This window comes from Orcinus orca, chromosome 4, assembly GCF_937001465.1.
Source record: "Orcinus orca chromosome 4, mOrcOrc1.1, whole genome shotgun sequence".
NCBI lineage: Eukaryota > Metazoa > Chordata > Mammalia > Artiodactyla > Delphinidae > Orcinus > Orcinus orca.
The window spans coordinates 31,135,050-31,152,318 of NC_064562.1; the positions used below are offsets into that span (position 1 = coordinate 31,135,050).

The 17,269-nt window shown below is 42.9% G+C and overlaps 1 protein-coding gene across 13 annotated transcripts in view; it reads left to right on the forward strand.

The window, feature by feature from the left end:
• Positions 1-17,269, forward strand: part of DCLK2 (doublecortin like kinase 2) — a 278,173-nt gene that overhangs the window by 228,572 nt on the left and 32,332 nt on the right. For 8 of the 13 annotated variants that reach the window (XR_004475999.2, XM_049709072.1, XM_033403000.2 and 5 more), the window contains 2 exons: positions 15,048-15,123; positions 16,270-16,378. Coding sequence is in view for 12 of the 13 variants with exons in the window: in XM_049709072.1 (XP_049565029.1) it covers positions 15,048-15,123; positions 16,270-16,378 (185 nt within the window). In the remaining variant the exon portion in view is untranslated. The remainder of the gene's footprint in view (positions 1-15,047; positions 15,124-16,269; positions 16,379-17,269) is intronic. The other 5 variants (XM_033403010.2, XM_033402976.2, XM_033402989.2 and 2 more) reach the window with 1 other exon arrangement.

The following is a 17,269-nucleotide window of genomic DNA, read 5'->3' on the forward strand; positions in this document are numbered from 1 at the left end:
CGTAAGCTCTCAGTAACCTCTGTGTACTGGAAGTTCCTTATATTTATCAAAAGAACCGGCCATTTTCTGAAGTGCTAAATTGGCTTAGGTCAGTGTATAATATGATTTCAGTGGAATTTTTTTTTAAGATTTATTTATTATTTACTTATTTTTATTTATTTTTGGCTGTGTTGGGTCTTAGTTGTGGCACGCGGGGTGCACGGGCTTCTCTTTTCTATTGTGGCGCACAGGCTCCAGGGCGCATGGGCTGTGTAGTTGTGACACGCGGGCTTAGTTGCCCCACGGCATGTGGGATCTTAGTTCCCTGACCAGGGATCGAACCCACGTCCCCTGCGTTGTAAGGTGGATTCTTTATGCTGGACCACCAGGGAAGTCCCTCAATGGAATTCTTAAATGTCACCCCCCCCAAAAAAGTTATATCCGTTAAAAATCACTCATGTAATTATTTTCAGCTTTTCTTTCCCAACTTATTTTCTCCAGAATAGATTGGAGATGCTCTCTTTTTAATCCGGGTAACTTTCAGGAGAACTAGAGTTAAAGATCAAGTTGATTCACCTCTTTTCCAGTTCCAGTTGTTTCATCCTTTGTTAAAACTAAAGCAAGTTGTTCCAGGTGCTGGTAATTGTCAACCTAGGGCAGACCTAACCTAAGCTTTGCAGTGATCCACCTGCAAAGGTCACTTGTATTTCTCCCTCAGGCTGTTGCTGTAGGCAGGGCTGCTCTGATCCTTGACCTAGGACTGCGTGCGGCCATCCCAGAAGGTACCTTACCCAGGGTCTTGGTCATTTCCCCTTTTTTTTGTTATCCATTGGTAACCTGGTCTCCCATCTTTCTTCCCAGTCCATCTTCAGCTCTCAGCCCAAGATTGTCCTTTTTTGTTGTTGCCACTGGCTCAGTTGGTGCTGCTTAATGCTCTGAGTCCAGACCCATTCCTTCATGTATGCGCACAGACTTGCAGGAGATCACCCACAGATGCGAAGTCTGGAGTGAAGAGGCATGGGATTTTTAAAACATGCTAATGAGTTGTATTATTGCAGAGACATTAGATAAAATTGTTCTCACTACACTAGGTGTATCTTAATTATTAGAGTAACCCCATCATTTAGCACACACAGTTCCATGACACATGGTAAGTGCTCAAGGATCACTTACTGATGCAGAAATAAATGAAGAAGGTTAGGGAAATGCTGATTCCTGGTCAAGAGTAAAGATGAGATTACTAGTAAGATAAAGAGTAGTGGTTCTTCCATGACCTCCCACCCCTTCCTTTCTCCTCTACCACACCTGGGGCTTGGCTAACAGCTGTGAGACCTCCTCTTGAGTTTTCTTTTGATCATCTGTAAAATAAGGATGTTTGACCTTAGATAACTTCTAGAGTGCTAAGATTAGAGTTCTTTTAAGTTGCCCAAAAATCTGTCTCGGAAGCTGGGGAGTCTATTTCTTTTCCTCTCACTTTAAAGCTGATGGAGAATCACTGAATCTTACATTAAATATTCGCAGCTAAACAAGTCTCTGCCACACCCATCAGCTGTTTGGACACAAAGCTAAGTACCTCTAACCCCTGCCTGTTCCCAGGGGTCGTACTTTGTGGACATTTCATCTCATCACAGTTCCCCACAGTCCATGGTGTGTATTGTCCTTGGAATGAAAACCTGCCTTTGAAATACTGCAGCTTAGTTGTTCTCTTCACTGTACAAAATACCGTAATTTCGATGTCATTGTAGAGCTCTAGTCAGCATCTGTCCACGTTTGCATTATTTTCTCTATTCAGTGACATTACAAATGGAGAATTACAGATAATTACCATGTGTTAGTGCTATGCTTTTTCCTTCCCCTTCATTTAAAATAGCTTATTAAGATCATTTAAGAGGAGACGTCTGACAATGGAGAGCTGTTTTTCATGGGCAGGAACCCTTTACCACTATTTATCCTACTTAGATACTTTCATGGCTTTGGGGATAGTGTTTTTCCAGAGAATCAGGGAATTGACAAAAGCAAGCAACCCAAGCCAGGACAACGTATGCAGGAGTTGGCACCCACATCACTCTGTATCCCAGGACACAGTTTCTGGCAGATGGCTTTTTTTTCTCTACTATCTGGGTTTTACTTACTAGGGAATTAAGCAAAATTAAGTTAAAGGTAAGCAGAATTTGATATCCTGTCACAGTTTTTCCCCCCTTTGTGCCAGTTTCCGGGAACCATTTTGTGTTTGGGTGGAGACACTGAAAGAACTGAAAATGGAAATAGTGATATTGTGATGTTTAATCTCTGACCCAGAGCGTTGTTTTTGTTTGCTCCTTGAAGAAGACAGGAATTCAGGAGCAGCTCCCCCTCCTCCACAAAAAGCCCTCATTGTTTTCTCGATAGGACTCTTGTGAAGAAGACAACTCTGCTCCATTTATACCTGTTCATAGAAGGTCAAGCTCTCTAAGGGGCTGGACCAAAGGCAGGAGAAGAAGCAAAGCTTTCCTCAAATTGGGAATGTTTTTTTGCAAGGTGGGGTGTTAAGAAATAGTGTGGCAGGGCAGAAATAGAGACACAGATGTAGAGAACAAACGTATGGACACCGAGGGGGGAAAGCAGAGGCGGGTGGAGGTGGTGGTGTGATGAATTGGGAGATTGGGATTGACATGTATACACTGATGGGTATAAAATGGATGACTAATAAGAACCTGCTGTATAAAAAAATAAATAAAAGAAAATTTAAAAAAAAAGAAATAGTGTGGCGACCAAGTAATTAAGGTTCTTTAAACCTAAAACCAAAAGATGTTAGGACAACTGAGAGCTCGTTGTCCCTCAATTATAACTCTTTGGTTTTGCTAGACAGTTACCCAAAACCATAGAATGTGGAAACTGGAAGTGGCCTCAGATCTTTTCGTTTGTCTTCATTGTATAGATGGAGAATCTGAGGTGCACTCAAATCTCTCCCTCTGTTACAGTTTCTCATCTTGGACTTTCTTTTATTATTATTATTATTATTTTTTTTTTGCTTTAAAACGAGTGTGATGCCCTATGAAGTCAATGTTATTCTCTCACCATGTACTCTGTAAGAGGTGGGTGTGAGGTGGCCAGCATTTAGTATATGCTAAAGTAGTATGATCAGTATTCACAGCAGCTTTTTAGGAAGTACGAAAAAAACATTGTACTGGTCGTGACGGTGACATGGTATAGTCAGCTGCCTTTTAAGAGGTCCTGTCTGTTCAGTGTTAAGTGATTTTTAAAAATAATAACCTGTTTTCCTGACTAGCTTAAAGATGGATTTGAGATGGTTTCGGATGCAGTTAGGTTATGCTATTGGGACGATAAACTCACTTGACCTAAAAAAAAAAAAAAAGAATCTGAGGTGCAGAGATGTGAAGTGAGTGGCTCTAGGTCCCAGTGGCCAGTTGGGATCTCTGACCCTTTCACAGTCTCTGTCTCTAACTTTTGACCTTCCCCCATCCCTGGTGGGCCTGCTCCAGTGACCCCAACACAGGTACCCCTTGGAAAAGCTGTGCTGTGTAGGCCTTTTAGGCGGGTGAGTGCCTGGGTTTAGATACACACAAATGCTCTGAAGAAAAATGGGTTGTGAGACTGGGAAAGGAATAAGGAGAGGGGAGGGTTGGGAAAAGGGAGAGGTGAGCCTGGGGTAGGGGAGGGGGAGAGGCCAGAGGAAGGGCGAGGAAGACAGAGAAGAACTCCTGTTGGCAGCTCTTCCTGGGAGGCTTGGTGTAAGGGATTGTTCATCGTATCTAATGGGGATTCTTTTCAAGTGAAATGGTTACACTGTGTGACCAGCAGTTTTACTTTAGTGGGTCAGCTTTAGTAAAATGACCAAGTTCACAATGGGTTAGGGTTATTGGGTTTGTTTGTTTGTTTGGGTTTTTTTGGAAGCCAGCAATGGAGCTGAGTATGGTCAAGACTGGCACAGGTTGGAAACAGACTGTGTAGTCCTGCCCCAGCAGGTGCATGGGTACCTCGACCTGGGATAATGTTCCATAGTGGGCCTGAGATGGAGGCCACATTGTGAGCACACTGGCGTGACTGGGATTTGCATGCAGAGTGCACGCTCATAACCACTACTAGCCCCCAAAGGCACAGTGAGAAAGCAGGGCAGGTCTGTTATACAGATGACTGGAACTACGTAGTCAGACCAAAAATTAGTAAAATGAGTTGCTAGGGCTACCCACTGGGCTTCTTCCCTAGAACCTAGTGCCTAGGTATGAGAAGTTGGCTTTGCTTTTGTACAAGTTTGGGGAATCCGGCTTTTCTAAAAGACAGGACCACTCGTGGTGATAGTCACGTGGGGAGGAGGTATTTTGGCAGCTGTTTCCACCACTGTGGACCAGGCTACCCACCAAGCCAGGCAGACGGGGAGCCAAAGGCCTTGAGGTAAGGCCAGCTCATGCCAGGTTGTACTAGGCCCGTGTCAGGAAGAACTCTTGTTTAGTTTCCTTTTATTCTCCTTACTTATTAAAATTTTCTGTGAATGTTCCAGTCTGTCCCAGTTAAGATAAGGGACCCCTTCAGGCCAGAGGCTGAAGGCAGAGATGGCACCCGCTAGTTACATAGAAAGAGGGGCTCAGAGAAGGGAGAAGCCCAGAGGCCCCTGCTCTGAGATGGACACAAGATGGTGCAGTGGTTCAGGCTGTGAGCTCGGAAACCCGAGTGTCTGGGTTTCATCTTGGCTACTCACTAGCTGTGTGGCCTTGGGCAGCTCACATCACCGTTATCTGTAAAAAAGGGGATTCCTAGGACCTACTGCACAGGGTTGAGATTAACTGATTAAATATAAAGAAAGGACTAAGAATAGCTTTGTTACTCTATTATTCTATTGTTATTCTTTTATATTCTATTTGTATTACAGTAAGCATTGGGGTTTCCAGGTTCAGTTTTCACATGAGGGAAGTTTCACTTAGAGAAAAAAAATGATATGCAGTAGTGTAGAAGGAAAGAGAAAGTGAGAGAAGTCAGACTCCTCTCCTCTCTTATTACCTTCTCTGCTTTTCTGTTATAACTTTCCCTCCCAGCTCTACCCTTCGTCTTTGTTTTCCTGCCCTCTCTACATGTTCCAACCCTATTAGTAATCTATAGGTAATTCTGTTAGTAACAAGCTGTCCCCAAATTTAGCAGCTTAAAACAACAATAAAAAATTATTTTCCCCCACAGTTCTTGTGGGTCAGGAATTCAGGAGCAGCTTAAGATCTTCCAAGAAGTTGTAGTCAATATGTATACCAGGGCTTCAGTCGCCCGAAGCTTGACTGGGAGCGGACAATCCCCTCCCAAGGTGACTCACTCACTTGGTGGCAAGTTGTGCCGGCTCTTGGCAGGAGGCCTCAGTTCCTCACCATGTGGGCCCCTCCGTAAATTGGCTTCAGGATCCTCAGAATGTGGCGACTGCATTTCCCCAGAGTGAGTGGTCTGAAAGAGAGTGCCGTGCAGAAGTTCCCCTTCCTATGACCCAGCCTCGCAAGTCAGACACCATCATTTCCATCATAGCTCAGTAGTCACAGATGTCAGCCCGGTTAAGCGTGGGGAGAGACTACGTGAGGGCATGGACATCAGGAGACGAGGCTCATGGGGACCATCTTGGAGGCTGGCTCCCACTCCTCTTCTCTCTGCTTTCATCTCACCCAGAGTTTCTTTCCTAGGCTGCCTCTGCTCCCTCAATAGCTTTCTGTCCATTCTCCCCTTTGAGCACCACAAAAGTCTCTCTCCCCATCAATTTCATTGCTTTGTTCTCCTTCCAGTCCTTTTGTTCTCCAGACCCATCACTCCCTGTGCATTGTTTTCTCTCCCCTGCAAATCCTAGAATCCTACCACCACTGTTGTTTTCTTCTCTTAATCCCCCATCTTCCTGACCCTCCATTTTCTCCTTGACCTCAGCCCGTGATCTCCTGTTTCCTCTGCCCAAGTTCCTCTGAGTCCCTTCGATCTAGCTGATAACCTTCCCTTCAGGAATATTTACTGTGAGTAAATCACAGCATTTTCTTTGGGACAGATAGGCAATGAAGAGTACTAAATGTGTCATCAGCTGCCAGATGGATGAAGAAAGCATTTCCCTGAAATTTAATTCATCATCCATGTCCCAGTTTAAGACTTTCAAGGCTGTAGTAACTCAAGGCTTCAGAGTCAGGGGCACATCTGTGGACACTGGGGGATGAAATGTCTCCTGTTTTGATGCTGAAGTGTATGCCCAGGGGCTGTCTACTGTGAGCATTCTTGTTGGTTGAAAGAAGAAAGAAAAAAGTACATTTGGAACATTATCCAACATCTTGAGATTATAAACTGTCTGATGTGCTGATATTTTTGTCTGATGAATGTCTCCTGGGTCTGCTGGTGGTGAAAGATTTTCTAGATTTGTGAAGTGTGATGAAAGGGCTGGTAGTATCTCATACTGATTGGCAGAGCTAAAATGTAACTCTTTGACCTTCTGAACTCAAAACTTCTTTTCGGAGCTGTGAAATGTAAATCCACGGTAGCTTCTGACCTTCAACATTTTCGCTTTTCCCTGGAGCTTTGGCTTTTCTTTGGTATTTAAAACTAGTTCATGGTCTTCAGTACGAAGAGACTGACGACTTATATACCTCCTTTATTACCTCAGAAATGCTGGGTGGTGACTTCACCCCTGAACATAATTGATTTTGTTGACAGAAACAAAAGCAAAAGAGGGACTAAGCAGTTTTGAAGACTTCAGTGCCCTAACAAAATAAATCATCACAATGACTCTCAGATTCTGTTTGAGGACAGTGATTTGTACATTGTAGTTGTTAAGTAAAAAAGAAGCATTTGGGGGCTTCCCTGGTGGTGCAGTGGTTGAGAGTCCGCCTGCCGATGCAGGGGACACGGGTTCGTGCCCCGGTCCGGGAAGATCCCACATGCTGCGGAGTGGCTGGGCCCGTGAGCCATGGCCACTGAGCCTGCGCATCTGGAGCCTGTGCTCCGCAACGGGAGAGGCCACAACAGTGAGAGGCCCGCGTACTGCAAAAAAAAAAAAAAAAAAAAAAAGAAGCGTTTGGTGGGTAAATGGTTCACCTGGGTGGAAGCCCTTTTTTATGGGGGTGGAGGGAGAGTTTGCCAAGCAAATCAGTGTATAAATTGGATCAACTGTAAAAACTTTATTTGAATATAAGCAGCATATGTGTTTCTCTTAAATGCCCCCTTATTCGCGAAAGTGGGTAATTTGACCTTCTTCTCGGTCACGCATTAGAAAATTGGATGGCGATAATACTTAGAGGTTGTGGTAGTGAGCTGGCCTGTGCCAGTGACAGTGATAGCCTCCATTGTTGGCACTGAAGAGACAGGCACCACCTCCCCCACCATGCAGGCATCCTAGAAATTGGTGGTACCTCACACTGAAATCATGTAGACATGTTTAGCAGGTAGGTGTGGCCATACCACCTGTTGCTGAAAAATCCAGTAATCCAGTAAGCAAAATCCAATGCTCGAAAAGCTCACTCATAGGGATGTGATGAGATTCTGTGCTGGTTTTGGCAGGCCATGTAGTCAACTGAGGTGGCAGCGATACTCAGAGGAACAGAAAGCCAAAGTCAGCAGGTTCCATACAGCTCCTTTTGTTACTGGGTCCAAGCTTGTACTGCTCACCACATGACAGGCTAATAAATTGAGAGAGGAGTTGTTGAGGCAAGGAATAGAGACTTTATTGGGAAAGCCAGCAGACCGAGAAGATGGAGGACTAGTGTCCCAAAGAACCATCTTACCTGAGTTAGAATTCAGGCTTCTTTTATACTACTAGGGGAGGAGCTGTGGTTGGTTGACAAAAACTTCTTGGTGCCAGAATCCTTTGTTCTTGCAGCTGTCCAGGTAGTTCAGGTCACAATGTTCCTCTCACCCTCCAACAAGACAAATGTTATTCTCTGTTCTGCAACTTTTTATCTCTATATGAATGGGAAACTGTTATATCTTTAAAGGTCAGAGCCTTGAGAATGGGCTGTCCTGTATATTTCAGGCTATAAGCAACATTCTTTTAGTTATTAACTTGTAGCAAAAGCAATAGAATATAAAGGTTAAAGTAAAAGAAACATCCAGTATGGAGTCAGGTTTGTTCTTCCCTATTAAACTTTCATGGACTTGAGCTGGCTACCATCTCAAACCATGTACATGCACAGACAGTGGGTTCTCTTTACTGCTGTTCACCACTATGAACCAGTCACAAGTCTCAAGCACCACTGATTTTACCAAATGAAACCAAGTGTAAGGTATGGCTACAGATAAGAATACTTTGTACGTTACTAACCCTTAGGTGCTGATTCAGATTAATTGTTCATGTCTCATTACTAATACTGAAGTATTTCAAAGTAAATTATCACAAATCCAATATTAAAGTGATAAAGCTTTTATTTTTAAATGGATGCCTAATTTATACTGGTTTTCCTTCTAATTAATGGAACTGATATTTCTGATATTTTTAAAAAACACCACAAAAATGATAATGAGGCAAATCTATTTACAAGTAATAAATACTTGTAATAAATTCTAGTAATAAATACTAGAATACTGATTTTTAAAAAAATCTTCGGTACATTTCAGAGGTCATCTTTTTAAAGAAAAATTTTTCTTAAGATTGCTTTATGTGAGGAAAGGCTGTGTATTTATTTATTGACTTGTGTATTATTTGACTAAATTATAAGAATGTGATAATAGTTATGTACTCTGAAAGCATGTTCTAAATATACCCCAGTGAATATTTTGATCAGTGAGTCTGGTATAGGGTACAAGACTTCTTGAGGAGGTCATAGTGTGAGATTAGCCAAATAGCCTGGACTCTGCAGTCAGACCTGGGTTTAAATTCTGAATCCACATTTGCTGTGGCATTTGGGCAAGTTATATAACCTCTCTGAGCTTTGGTTTCTTCACAGATCGATGGAGATGATGATAATACCTAATTCATAAGATATAAAAGTACTCATTTTAGGACTTGGCACAAAGTAGGCATTCAGTAAACTGTAATGAGTTGCTTCTTTCCTTTTCTTACAAAGAGAACATTGTTCTTGAGCTATTGATAACTCACAATGGCTAGATTACTGGATGAGTGATAGAGAGAACTTAAATTAAGATAGCTGGACGATTAATTACGATTACTGCCAGAAACTTCCTCCACAGAGGTTCTCAACGTTAGCTACACATTAGACCTTCTGTGGAGCTTAAAAAAATATTGATGCCTGGGCCCTACACGCAAGAATTCTTTAATCTGCGGTGCAGCCTGGCAATAGAATTTTTCAAATCTTCCCTCGTAATTCTAATGTACAGCCAAGGACAGAGAACCACTGCTTTATAACAACCATACCCTGGGGTTTATTCTGTTCTAAGCATTTAAAAGCGTAAGAATGATATTGGAGGAAAAGCTTTCCTAAGAAAGTTCTTGTAGACCAGGGATTTATTTGCCTGTGACCACATTTGGCCCAACGCCTGTTTTTCTCAATAAAGTTTTATTGGAACACAGCCATGCTCATTTGTTTCCATTTGGTCTATGGCTGTTTTCACGCTACAACAGCAGAGTTGAGTAGTTGTGACAAAGACCATATGACCCACAAAGGCTAAAATGACTCTCTGGCCCTTTACGGAAAATGTTTCTGACCCCTGCAGTAGGCCACTTAAAAATTGAATCGTAGTGCTGTTTTCCAAGATGCATTCGAGAAAGTCAACTCACTACGCAAGTATATCTGCTAGATTCTGTTCAAATGCTTCCTTTTATGAAAAACCAAAATGAAGTTGGGACTATTAAGTAGTTCTATTAAGTAGCATTAAGAGAACTATTTTTGCTACATTTTTTTGAGAATTGCCTATTTCTGAACAAAACTTCACAATTTTAGTATAGCACTTAACATTCTCTTTAAATTCTAAGTTTTGTAGAAATAGGAAGAAATTTAATGTAGGGCACTTTGACTTAACTTCCTTACTAAAAATGTGGAAAGCTGGCATGTTAATGATTATCAAATGTACTTTCTCAGCCCTGAATGCCCTTTTAAATGAATCTAGTTGAGAGTACTGTATAGATTTTTCTGCTTGTTTTCAAGTCTTTTTTAAAAAGTTCTTAGCAGAAGTGGCTTCTTGTGCATTTTCCTTCCTTGCATACTCATAAAAATGGAGCTGCTGCTGCCAGAGAGTAGGTAGGTGGTGGCACAGTGGAGCAGGTCCCAGAGAATGTGCTCGGCAATGCCTTCAGTCTTTTTAATCACTTTCCTTCCTTCACTCACCAGGAAATATGTCCCCTCTGCTCCCCACCCCTAAACATCATCACATCTTTTTGAACCAGTTAGTAATTATGGAAGATATCTTGAAAGAACCCAGTTGCTGCCATCCGTTTATGCTTTACTGAGGAGCAGCTCACCCAAATGCAGCATCTAGGCACAGTCTTCGTGCTGTCTCAGCATCCTGGTTGGTGATGGAAGCATGAAAGCTCATTAGAATTTTAAGAGATTTAAAAAAAAAAATGTTTAGTTGAACAATAGAAATGGGACAGGTTTTAATCAGGAATGCCATATTTTAATCTCTCCTTGCTTCAATAAGAGAATAGTTCTCTTACAAGGGACAGGGAAATCCATAAATTCTGCCTGGTAAATGGTGGGAATTTTGTAGTCATAGCTTTTGCCCTAGTGTTTTCCTTCCTCTTTTGTCTGCATGTCTCTCAGGGCACCGGGAATGCTTTGCTTTATATATAACAATAGACATTTCACGTTTGCCAGGGATCTGTCCAGAGATCTTGGTGAATACCCAGCTTTTCTTGGATTCTCAGAGCACCAGGCTTCGTTGCCAGGAGGTCACGTGAGCTTAATTGCTAGCGGTGTGATTCCAGCACGCCCAGTGCAGATTCGTGCTGTAGCGAAGTGGTTCCCTCTCATGGATCCTCACGGGCGTTTGTAACCATCAGAAGGAACCTTCAAATGGTTAGGTGAGGTTTCTGGGAAGGGTTTTAAGGGTGCACACATGCCTCTTCCTGAGACTGCAAGCTTCCGGCAGTAATGACCTTGGCCCTACATCTTTGCATCCTTTGCAGCCAGCACAGGTTGTAGCTGAGGGAAGAAAGGAAAACTGTCTGTGGGTCTAATCATGTCCTGTCTGTTGAGCTGTGTTATAATAAGATGATTCCCTCATTTCTTTATGTTTTCATTTTCTGCATGAAAGCTTTATTTTCAAATAAAGGAACATATTGGGGCAGGTAATCAGTTATGTCACTTCTGTTAACTCTCTAGTTTTTAAATGCTTGAGGTTTAGCACTTTGAAAAAAAATCATTCTGTTTGAGAGTCTTGAAAAGTAATCTTCTTGCCATCATTCCTTGCTAAGAAAGCTGCATTTCCTGGTGATTTAGTGAAAACTTTTGTCAGGTACACATGAAAGTAGCCTCTCACGTGGGCCTGCGCCCTCACCCTGCCCATGAGGCAGCCTCCGAGGCCGGGCTTCAGCCCAGTTGCTGGAGGACCAGCTTCCACCACCTGTTCTGGCTCCTTGCCGCCTCTGAATCCCAGCACAAACCAGGTTTGTAATTGCTGGACTGTACAGGGAATCAGGATAGGTGGGAATGGGGGTTTAATCAAAAGAAACATTGAGAAAGTTACAGGGGTTGACAGGAGCTCAGTAAACACTCCAGAGAGTCACGCATCCATGTGAAAATGTACAAAGAGGTAAAAATGCCTGCATTTTAGCTCCTTCCAAGACTTCCTTCTTAGCCCTTGAGTCAGAACATATCAGCTTGCGATGAACTAACTTACTCAAATTAGCTCAAGAAAGAGACCTGTGAGAAGAATGTTACCTGCTTCCAGGAGAGCTGAGCAAGCAGGCCTGGGGGAAGGCAGGTCTTCGGACCTCAGCAGTGGGTGTGGGGTCTGCACGCTGCACACTCCCTCCGGCTCTGAGTGTTGGGAAGGCAGATGGTTCCTTCAGTGCCCAGGCTGGACCCAGCCAGCTGTGTCCTGAGGGCGTGAGGCTGCCCCGTTCTGGGCTGTGAGATACAGACATTCAGGCAAGCCAGCCACTGTCCACTGCTGCTCCCCGACATCAACAGTCCACCTCCCCCATCCCTGTAACCTAGAGGCAAGTCGTGATCAAAGGGGATCTTTCCAGTTATCTTTCGAGATCTAAAACTTTCCCCAAAATGACATTCTTCTTATCTTTATTCCATTAAGAACGTGGCTGATATGAGTTTAATTTGGATCTCTTATTCCCATGACTGACAGTTTTCAATCTAGGAAGAGTTGGATTAGAAGTGGAACAGACTTCGAATGAATTATTTAGCAAAAGATCTCTTATAGCTATTGTACGTTCAATAACTCAAAAGCATTTCTCTGACACTCACTTCAAGGCCCTATGCTAGGTGTTTTGAGGAAAAATACTAATAACTAATATTGAGTTATTGTTACATGTCAGTGATTGTGCTAAATGATTTTACGTGCATGAGCTAATTTTAATTCTTTAGCATATCTTTGCGCTAGCTGCTGCTCCTATCCCTATATTCAGAGCAGAAAATTAAGACTTAGGAAGTTTTAGCAACATTTCAAAGAAAACCAAAAGATTATTGGAGACTTCCCTGGTGGCGCAGTGGTTAAGAATCCACTTGCTAATGCAGGGGACACGGGTTCAAGCCCTGGTCCAGGGAGTTCTCACATGCCACAGATCAACTAAGCCCGTGCGCCACAACTACTGAGCCTGTGCTCTAGAGCCCATGTGCCACAACTGCTGAGCCCGCGTGTCACAACTACTGAAGCCCGTGTGCCTAGAGCCTGTGCTCCACAAGAGAAGCCACCGCAGTGAGAAGCCTGTGCACCGCAACGAAGAGTAGCCCCCGCTCACCGCAAGTAGAGAAAGCCCGCGTGCAGCAACAAAAACCCAACACAGCCAAAAATAAATAAACAAATAAATAAAGCTACTCAAAAAAATTTTAAAAAAAAGAAAGATTATTGGAGTTAATGTAAGTATGAAATACATGGAAAAAAAGTGGTGGGAAACAAGTTGGACAGGTAGGTAAGGGGATAAATCATGACCTGAGTGCCATGCTGAAGACGTGTGGGTTGGTCTGTTGGTAACGAAGACCCAATGAGTTTCTGGGATCCTAGGGGCGATGTCAGAACTATTCTTCGGAAAAGCTTCTCTGGCTATAATTGTGGAGTGGGAGAGACTGATGGAACTGAGGAGGCCTCTGGTAGAGGTGCCGAGAGAAGCCGAGGACAACCAGGACTGGGGTAGTTGCTGTGGCCATGAATGGAGCAGAGAATGCTGTGGTTTTCTTTCCAGCTTCCTTTTATGTTCCCTCTCTGGGGCTTGATTTTAAAAGTCTAGCTTTTAAACATCCTAGCATAGACTCCTGCTGGATTTGGAGTTGCCTTCAATTTCAGCAGGAAAAAAAAAAAATAATAATAATAAAACAAACAAAACTCCATTTTGAAAAACTTTGTCCACCAAATTACCTGTATTGTGAGGAAACAGTGATTGAGGAGCCAGGCGTTCATCCGGCTGCAGCGTTTTCATCAGGTTAAGGGTGGCCAGAAAGCGACCCACACGCACACCCACGTTCCTGCACGACTACTCCCCTGTCAGCGTGTAGGACACAGACACTTCTGAGAGGTGTGTTTGCCCCTCAGGAGGGGGCTCATTTGGTGGCTGTCACCACTGCTTTTCCGTGGCCCTGGGTTTCCTAGCAGGACACGCCGCTCCTGGTTTTACTGTCCACACAGGTGTGGTTACGTGGGACCTGAGAAAACAGCCTAATTTTTACGTGCCTCTCATTCTTGAGGCTCGTATTTTATCCCCAAAGAACTTCTGGGTGATCCTGTTGGAAGGAATGTTGTAAGTATTGGGTTTTCCTGGATTGAACCAAACTCAGCATCTGTGGGGTTCTCCACTTCACCCAGAGGAAGAGGGTGGACTCAGTGTCTCCGGCTTGTGGGCACTGTGGGAAGGGTAGGTCCCTGCCCTAGACCTATGCTATCTGTGCTTTCATTTAGCAAGTGTGAATTAAGTAGTGTGTGCACCAGGCCCTGTGCTGCACATGGAGGATGCAGGGATGAAGAAGGCGCAGCTGCTCTGGGGCAGAAGCTGCCAGGATAGTTTGGGCATAGAGGCAAGCAAGTAAACATACCAGCACAAAACATGCCAAAGATGCTTCTCAGTATTTGGTAAGTCTTTTGATGTTTAAACTCCTGAAAGGAATACTTTTTTTTTTTTTGAAAGAGAAGAAAGAACATTAAAGATGAAAGAGAAAAGATTGAGTTTGAAAGTGTAATAACCCTTGGAAATTAAGAAAAAATTCCATAAGCCTACAGAATAATAAAAGAAATAATAAAACAAAATAGTAATACATATGTGAATAATAGTCATAATATGAGTTTTTCAGTTTACCTGAGAACTAGGGATATTTCTGTGTTAGACTGGGAACTTCAGCTTTTTGTGAAGTTGGAACCTACCTGAAAGCTTTATCTCTTATTCCCCTCTGGTTCCTAGTAAAAAAAAAGCTTCTTATGATGCTTCAGAGGAATTCCTGCTGTCTTAGGGTGGCAAAGGAGTTGACTGAGCCAGGGCTGTTCTCTGGGTCCTGAAACTACAGGAAGGTGTGGAAGGTGATGCACTCCCGGACATGGGGCTGGACTTCTGAGAAGAGCTCGACCCTAGCAGGGACTCTGGTGGTCAGCCAGGGTGTGGGGAAGGGTGGGGAATGTGGGATCTGGGGACTCTGTGCTGACGTTCTTGTAATTATCTATAGTTCTAAGCCTTCTTGTGCCGCTAGTAACTACCTTGTTCATGGGTGATGCCGTGAAAGTCTCCTTATTTTACATCGTTGAGATCAGAAGTAACACAGTATCAAAGAAGAGTAACATGATTTTCCTGATACTAATATGAATTGAAAATACTGTATCTAAGGAAGAACTGTACTAATGAGATTGTATATAGGGAGAAAAGTGAGATGAGAAGCAAGGGGATGCTTCCTCTGTTTCTGTACCATTTTATTTTACTTTTTTTGCATTCTATTATATAAGCATTTTCTGTTCTCTTAAGGATGAGCTAGCTAAAGATTCGGAAACTTATCCTGATAAATAATGGGCACTGTCTCTTTCAGCAGATTTCTGCACATGGCCGATCTTCTTCCAATGTAAATGGCGGGCCTGAACTTGATCGTTGCATGAGTCCTGAAGGTAGTTCTCAGCCTATGATTACTTTTTTTTTTTTAATTATTTATTTATTATTTTTGACTGTGTTGGGTCAAAACACAGGCTTTCTCTGTGCGAGGGCTTTCTCTAGTTGCGGCGAGCGGGGACCACTCTTCATCGCGGTGTGCGGGCCTCTCACTATCGCGGCCTCTCTTGTTGCAGAGCACAGGCTCCAGACGCGCAGGCTCAGTAGTTGTGGCTCACGGGCCTAGTTGCTCCGCGGCATGTGGGATCTTCCCAGACCAGGGCTTGAACCCGTGTCCCCTGCATTGGCAGGCAGATTCTCAACCACTGCGCCACCAGGGAAGCCCTATGATTGCTTTTGTAAGGGAAGCCATCCATGTGAACTTGGTCGCCCCCCAAACCCACTTGTGCTAAATTATCTCCCTAAACAGCAATGGGATCATGACACCAGTTAGCCTGTTTAGCCGTATTGGGCAGGGGTCACATCAATATGTATAGAATCTCGTTAATTAAGCTACCCAATTTCAGATTTTAGTCTTGGGTTTCCTTTATTTTTCCTTAGTGGCAATCGGCTCACAGTTCCTAAATGTAGACTTTCCTCGTTCTTAGATATCTTTAAGTGGGTTTCTTTGTTTGATGTCAGCTATGTACAGGGCACTGGGGATACATTGTGAAAAGTGGTCGATCTTAACCACTTCCTTCTCCTGCCCCTCCCCCCTCTCCTTTTTGAGGACACTTTGAGCCAGAAATTAGCCTTAACAAGGTATCCTAAGTGGCCAGAATTTTCTTCACTAGAAAATCTTGAAGAGAAAATTTCTAAGATTAAGTCCCCATCATCATCCCTTCCCCCTTTCTCCAGAGTTGACAAAAAGTTTACAGAGTTTTGGTTAGACTCCCCTTTCACCCAAAGCTAATCACTTATTTTCAGCTGATATTTCAGGGATTTGTCAGGTTTATTGATTTTGTTAGTTTCTGATTCCAACCAACAAGGCCAAAAGGAACTTGGTGGTTCAGGTGTTCTATTCAGAGAATACGCTCAGAGGATTTTCTTTAGTTTTACCACAGATTTAGAAATAACTCCATTGTGATTTATTATTTCACCCATCTGTAGGAATCGAGGTGAAATGTGATGTGTTCACTAGACTTTGTGTTTATCCTTTTTTGCAGGTGTGAATGGAAACAGGTGCTCTGAATCGTCACCTCTTCTTGAGAAGTACAAAATCGGGAAGGTTATTGGTGATGGCAACTTTGCAGTAGTCAAAGAGTGCATGGACAGGTGAGCGGGTAGTGAGGATAATCATTTGTTCACCGACACATACGTTTCTCCTTTGGAGTTTATTCTTATCTGAATGAACGAAAGGCCTTCTTAAAGAGTCTACTCTTAGGGCTAGTGTTTTGCATGCCCACAGGCAACTTGACAGGGGAAGATGTATGTATACATGTAGAATATAAACCTGCTTTGTACTTTGGGAGATATATCAGGTCTCATCCATGAGCCAGAGAAAAATGGGAAAGAGTACGATTCATTTAAAAAAAAAAAAAAAAAACTCCTATAGCGCTTATCTGTGCCAGGCTCTGTTCTCAGTGCTGTACTTATATTAAGTCATTAACCCTCTCAGCTAATAATTAATTGCATATTATCAGTAGTTCAGGATACATGAGCTCTGACTTTATTCAATATCAGAATCAGCCAACTTTTGCTCATATTAAAATTATATTTTTGCTTGTCCAGCCTTATTTTGTTTAAGGTCCTATTTTCTCATATGGTAACAAATCCATTCTGTTACATTCCAGGCCTTTTGTAAACAATATTAAAACTGGAAAAGACTCAGATTAGAGTCTTTGTGTTTATAGCCTGTTATTCTAGCTGTTCTAAGTGGTAATTTTTGTTGTGGTGGTGGGAGATGGGTGAGGGGGAGTTTTCCAGAAAGTTCTGGTGACTACAGTTTTCCTGTTCTGCTACATCTCCAGTGAAGCTTTACTGCTCCTTATATGGTACACAACGTAGCTCCCTGTCTTCTAAGCCCCTCTGCTTAGCTCTGGTACACAGATTGCTGCTCAAGCAACAAGCATCTAAAATATGACATCTGAAGACTCATTAGAAATCTGAGGCAGTGTTTGGTTTCCATTATGGAGAAGCAGTTTAAATAAAAGTTATTCTTCCAAG